General features: G+C 34.6%; 1 protein-coding gene across 1 annotated transcript in view; it reads right to left on the bottom strand.

Annotated features, from left to right (window-relative positions):
* Nucleotides 1–314: 314 nt before the first annotated feature.
* Nucleotides 315–7,174, bottom strand: part of bicc2 (bicaudal C homolog 2) — a 19,992-nt gene continuing 13,132 nt past the window's right edge. Inside the window, exons 17-19 of the mRNA XM_083547410.1 lie at nt 3,256–3,413; nt 2,039–2,138; nt 315–943 (exon numbers count right to left, since the gene is read on the bottom strand). Coding sequence (XP_083403536.1) covers nt 813–943; nt 2,039–2,138; nt 3,256–3,413 — 389 coding nt within the window. The 3' untranslated portion in view covers nt 315–812. The remainder of the gene's footprint in view (nt 944–2,038; nt 2,139–3,255; nt 3,414–7,174) is intronic.

Raw genomic sequence — 7,174 nt, 5'->3', positions numbered from 1 at the left:
AAGAAAATTGTTTATTGATTTAATTATTTTTTTTAGAAACTAAACAGTTATTATTTAAATGGTGCCAATAAAACTTTGCATTTCAGGATATGTTTGTTTTATATATGTATTTTATTCATGGTCATTTACCATTTACTTTATGTTTTACATACGTTTATTATGTATTTCTGCTTGATATTCCTTCCATCTCAATTCCACAGTTCAATAAGCAAAACAACTGATTGTGTTTACCCCACCAAAAGCATGCAGTCTTGTTTAATAAAAGGATTTCTGTTTAAGCCCCTATATTTTCTTTCCTCCAGAGAGGAGTAGCATTTATTTGAAATGTTTAATAATGTTCACAACATTCTCATATTTGCACAGCACATCATGGTCCTGCACAGAAATGATTAAGAGAGAGAGAGAGAGAGAGAGAGAGAGAGAGAGAGAGAGAGAGAGAGAGAGAGAGAGAGAGAGAGAGAGAGAGAGAGAGAGAGAGAGAGAGAGAGAGAGAGAAATGAGCTGAGCTGAGCTGAGCTGCAGCATAAGAAAGTAAGAGAAAGAGAATGTGAAAGAAAAGGCCATAAGGGTTTGCATATTAAATGTTGGCATTAGAAAGAGATTCAATCCAGTGTGAAGGTCAGATATTCTCTCACACGTCCTCTGAGAATTATATCGCATCTGTCCACTTCGGTGCCCGTCTGTAATTAATCTTAATAGCTAGTCCCTTTATTTAATTCCCATTTACCCATCACTGAGGCACATCACTATTCAGAAAGCACAGCCTCTGTAGCACTGTAGTGTAGACAGTCCAGTTTTGTGAAAGTCCAGTTTCACCAGCGGTTACTGTTAGTATTCGTGTCCTCATCCATGATTCGTGGAAGGCGGCCACTAGCTCCACCCTCGAGATAGCCAGGTTTAACCACAGGAGCTTCAAGGAATTTCATCTTATTTTTATTCAAATCTGAAAACAAAAAAAAGCAGTCTATGCAGATAAGAACAATAGCAGAAATGTTGGTATAGGAGAAAATAAGTTTCTTGCCTTACTGGTGCTGGATTTCACCTCTGTGTGTGTGTGTGTGTGAGTGTGTGTGTGTGTGTGTGTGTGTGTGTGTGTGTGTGTGTGTGTGTGTGTGTGTGTGTGTGTGTGTGTGTGTGTGTGTGTGCAATTTTACCATACATGAGAACACATAGTAATGTGAGGCAAATCACATCTGGTAAATTAAATCATGTGTATATGTGTAAAAAGCACTATACTACTATATGCAAATACTACTATGCTACCAACACAAACACTAGATGTGAAAGATCATTATAGACATTCCTGCTGTTGAATCCACTACCAAATCCATTAGCATCAAACCAAAGAAACGATTTTTGGAACCTATTAGAACCTGGATGCCATTATAACTCCTTAGTGGTCCATACTGGCAAAGAAGAGTCTCCCACAAGGTCCATTACAGTTTCTATCAAAACCAATAGCATTCTCATTATAACCATCCAAACCAATACAAATTCTATGCATGTTTTTGTTGTTTTGTTGTTATTTTTCAGCAGGGACCATGGGGAAGAATCAATAGTGCATAAATGTCACAAGTGAATGCGATTATTTACACAAGACCTCTCTGTGAGGGATAGCCCATTTACTGTTGTGTTTCTGTTTTAACTATCTTGTTCCAGAAATCATGAAGTTGGATTGTTTAAATGCAGTTGTTTCAATATTGTCTCAATTAAGTTTCATTTAAGTCAGATAACTAGCTAATCTTCAGCAGGGCCCAAACCATCCTAATCCTAAATACAATTAAAAACCCAGAAGTTAATTTTGTTTATATGTTAGAAGTGAACATTTAAAAAAAATGTGCAGAGCCAGTGACAAGTTAAGTCATGTGTACAAAATAATAAGCTTTACCATGTCATTTTGCAGCATTTAAATAAAATGTCTGAATATGCAATAGATGTATATTTAAGCTAATTAGGATTGTATTTAATATCACCAAGTTATTCAGGTCCTACTGAGAGATCTATAAATGAACCTTATGCAGCCCTGCCAAATTCCTACCAGAAATAGCCATCAGCATCTTCCTCCTGGCCCCGAATGTGGATACACCCACTTCCTTCAGATCCTCTTCTGAAAGAGTGAGGAATGTTTGGTAATCAATCTGATGGGGGGAAAAAGTAAGAAAGATTGACAGAGGCAGTAATACTGTTTCAAACAATCAACTTTACAAGTAAAACTTTACAATGGTTTTTCCCTGGATTAGCTTAGTGATTTTCAGAAATGAATATCACTACATAGTAAACAGTGCACCCCAATATTATTGAAAGCTTTCAAATTAACAAATATTTATAAATAAGTATTTATATAATCTTTTTCACGTGTGTATTTTTTAATGGGTTTTTTTTTAGATATGTTTCAGACTATGGAAAATAAATTGTACTTTTGTGGCACCTCATATTTATATACAACATATCACTGTGGGCTGAGCATAAATTAGACTTTTTTCCAAAAATGACGATTTATTAGCATATATTTTAAATATTCCTTTAGATTTTTCTGCCACCAAAAAAATACCTTTTTATATCGTCTCACCATTTACATTTATTGCTTCAAGGTAGACAAACATGATCCGTTAAAATAACTGAATAACAGTTGACAATGTAGAGCAGCTGGAGCCGAGAATATAAATACAATCATGACTGACCAGTCTTATGCCAGAGAAGATTAATCTAATCAGTTGAGACATTCAATTAATCAATCAATCAATCAACCAATAAAAGTAAAATAAAACAAATAAAAGTGTAGGACTGAACAACTGGTTAACAGCTGTACTGAAAAATAAAAGAAAAATGTGTGTATATATATATATATATATATATATATATATATATATATATATATATATATATATATATATATATATATATACATTTATTTTCTTCCAAAAATTATTTTATTATTATTATTTTTATTTATTTTTTTATAAAAAAATTAAATGTATACAGTATATACCAGCCAGGTCAGGCATAGCATTATGACCACCTGCCTAATATTGTAATGGTCTCCTTTTTGATGACAAAACAGCAAAACAGCCCTGACCCATCGAGCATTTACAGTATTAACTTCTTTAGCAATTCGAGCTATTTGTGGTTTTATTATTAAAAAATATCAGAAACACTTTCAAAACCAACACATAGATATGACTGTAAAATAGAGTGTGTGTACAGGTGAACACTGTAAGAGTGTGTGCATGTGTGTGAGTGTTAGTGTAAATGTACCTCTTGCTCCTGGAATATTGTGGTGTATTTCTCCAGGCCCAGCTGTATCAGTAGCTCCAGCAGGTCATCCTGTTTCTGAGGAGGAGGGCTGGGAGATCCACCAACCAGTGGTCTGGACACACCTTCATAGTAGCTGCTGCTATTAAGGAATCCATCAGCTTCAAAGGTAATGAGATATACAAAAAGTTTATTTTAAGAGGTTGGAGAGCCTTAAAGAAAAATTCAAATTTTTGATAGTAAATCTAATAAAACATTTAAATTGAAATGTTAATAATGATGGGATATAATTAGGAATTGTACACCACATTACAGTTTGATTCAGAATTGATTACAAGGTTTATTCATTTGTTTGTTTGTTTGTTTATAACAGCTAACATTTAAAGTATTACAAACTACAAAGGGCTTAGTAATGTTTGTTATTTTTATAGTTATATAGTAGCGACTTGCGTGGTGGATATATAATGTGAAAAGATTTTAAATATGTAGTTGTTGATGTGAAGGTTACTGGTATTAGGCTTTTTAGTCTGTAGGGACAGGTACATTTTAACACTCACAGTCAAACGATCAATTTCCACTATGGTAAAGTCTTCAAGACAAAGGACCACTGTTTCTAAGGGATGTTTCAAGGCTGGCCCATGTGGTCCAATCCAACAGACAAGCTACTGTATCTCACATTGCTAAAGAAGTTAATGCTGTTAATGCTTAAAGGGTCAGGTCTGTTTTAGCAGCAAAAAAGAGACTATCACAATATTAGGCAGGTGGTCATACTGTTATGCCTGCTCGGTTTATCATGGTGGTTACGTTCCAAAACAACCCGCGATTAAGAAAGATAAATGGATGCCACCCCAAAAATGCTATTTTATGTATTTTCTGCACTGTATTAACATTTGACTTCATTTTTATAATTAATAATTATATTTTCCCGATTTATTCCCCGATGTTTCGGATGATTCACCAGAACATTGCAAGGGTGAAGCTAGCGGCAATTCTGAGTTGGATTCGGCCATGACAAAGGCTTTGAAACATGACGATTTAAAAAATAATAGAACTAAACTCAGCCCTCTAGCTGATGTGGTACATATTCACTGTCAACAACTGGAGAACTGCAAGACACAACTGGATGAGGCTGAATGAAGAATCACCTTAGCGAAGGAGTTAGCTGAAAGTTTGCAGGCCCGTGTTCTAACCCTTGAAAGTCAAGTTACATCATTTACTGATCACGTAGACAATTTAGAAAACAATAGACAGCGCAAAAATATTTGCGTTCTCTGCTTATTAGAAGGGGCAGAGGGTTCTAACATGGTGTAATTTCTCCAAAAATGTATCCTGTCGTTTTTTTCAGTGACAGACTAAAAGAGGCAATATCAAGATTGAAAGGGTACAGGGAATTTGATTCAGTTAAACATCGCTTGAAGGAGATTTATTTTTATTATGGCAATTATTTTCTTATAATTTTGTTACATTTGGTTCTACATTTGGTTCTTATTTTACAGTATGCAAAATGTCATGTAGAGGATCGTATGAACAAAAATCTTTAGTTTATCTTTATTTGCCTTTCTGTGCCTTCATTACAATAAAATGTATTATGTATAGATGGTTAATTGCAATTTAAGAGTTTCTACATTCAATGCAAGGAGTTTGCATGGTAAACTTAATATTCGGAAGGTCTTTGATTGGCTAGGTAAAGAGCAGGTTGATTTGGCCTTGTTGCAGGGATTGGTCATATTTATTTTTCTTCCTTTACAATGTGTAGTTGGGGGTAGCTATCCTTGTGAATAGAAATGTAAATTTTAAGACTCTGAATAGCATTAAGGATAAGCGAGGCTGTTATGTTACTGTTAGGGGGTTATTGAATGGAGAGGCGATAACCCTTTAAAATACATATTTTTTGCTAAACTTTGCTCCTGAGCTTCTCACTAAGGCTTTTTTGGATTTGTTAGATATTGCATCTGGCACAGTGATTATACAGGGGGATTTTAATTGTTTGAAGAATTCTTCATTGAATAGACTCCCTTCTAAAACTTGCCCTCCCTCTAAGCAATCTAAAACGTTATCTGCTGTGTGTAAAGAGCTAGGCTATGCTGATGTCTGGCGTACTCTTAATCCATTGTGAACAGAATTTACATTTTACTCCCCTCCTCATAAGTCGTATTCTAGGATTGATTATTTTTTAGTGCAATTCTACAATATGTCTCCAGATGTACAATTTTCAACACCGTTTTTCCCGATTATGCTATGGTAACACTAAACATATTAGTAGGAGGTTCATTAAAATCTACTAAGCACTGGAGATTCAACACATTATTGCTTAAAGAGAGAAAGTTTCCTTCATTTTCTAATTCTGAATTCAAGATATTTTGGTCAATTAATTCAGAATCGATCAATGATTCATCCTTTTTATGGGAGACTTGTAATGACTGAAACCTAGCCATATCTTATTCTATTACAAAAAAAAAGGAATCAAGTAGAAAAGCTACTGAAGGTCATGTAAATGATCCTTCTCCTGTTAATTTGGAGATACTATGTAATACATGCCTCCTTGTACTCTTTGTTATCACAGTAGGCCAACACTAAAATAGTATTTTGAAAGCAAAGATTGTGTGAACATGGTAATAAACCTAATAAGTATTTATCTTATTAATTAAATAATAAATTCAGTCCACAATTCATTTTTCTTATAAGGGATTATAAATTTTACATTAAAACAGTTCTACCCTAATTTTGATCATTCGGAATATTCTCCTCAACATGATACTGCTATGAAAAGTTGTTCTGACATCTTAACGCTCCCTAGTATATCTGGTGAACAAAGAATGGTCTTAAATGCCCCCATTTCAAAGGAGAAATCTCTAGTGGCCTTACAGAGTGTACAGTGTGTATAAAGAATTTGATCACTTGGTAATAGATCCCTTGTTAGCTATGTACAGCCATTCTCTTATGATAAATAAGTCCTCAGTCACTTAGAGAGGCCAATATCTCTCTTGTGTTAAAAAAAGGAAACAATCTGGAGATTTGTGGGTCTTACAGACCGATTTCTTTGCTAAACGTAGATTTAAAGCTGCTCTCCAAAATTCTTGCATTATGATTAGAGAAAATACTCCCATTTATAATTGATGAAGACCAAACAGGCTTCATTAATGATAGAGGTACTAGTAACGATATTAAATGGCTTTTTAATGTCCTTAAGCTTTCTCATTATTGCAATATTGTCACCCTTATCTTTAGATGCGGAGAAGTTAAAGTGATAACTTTATTCGATGGGTTCGTCTACTTTACTCTGTACCTCTTGCAACTGTTGTTACAACGGTCACAAGTCAGACAATTTTTCTCTGTTTCAGGGCACTAGACAGGGTTGTCCCCTTTCTCCGTTGCTTTTGCGCTAGTGATAGAGCCACTGCCTCAGGCAATTAGGGGGGACACGGCTGTTTCGGGGTCTTGGTGGGTGTTAAAGATATACACATATAATGAATTTGTCTTCCTTTCCATTTAAGGTTTCAGAATCTGGTTTTACATATTTGGGAATTAATATTACCCCACAGACTGTCAGTTGTCTAAAGTTAATTTTATCCTATTGATCGATAAAATGTATCGTAATGATCTAATTAGATGGTCAGATCTAGGATTGCTGTAGTTAATATAAGTATAATGCCCAGGCTCAAAATTGCACATAGATTCATTTCATTCATAAATTTGCTTCTAAGAAGCAGATATCACACTGCTTCTTAGAAGCAAATTTGACTCAAGCAATTTACCAGTATGTGTTAAATGTAAGGTGGAAGTGGGAAATTACACCCATTTATTATGGAACTGTCTAATCAGAGCATATTGGTCAAAATTTGTTGTTTGTATGAGCCAAATGTTTGGACTTGAGCTACAGACTGACCCTTTATCTTTAATTTTGGGTCTTCCAGTCGGACAC

Source organism: Silurus aristotelis (assembly GCF_946808225.1).
Source record: "Silurus aristotelis genome assembly, chromosome: 7".
Classification (NCBI taxonomy): domain Eukaryota; kingdom Metazoa; phylum Chordata; class Actinopteri; order Siluriformes; family Siluridae; genus Silurus; species Silurus aristotelis.
Note: the sequence above shows the minus strand (reverse complement) of the source record. Positions and strands in the feature narration are given on the sequence as shown.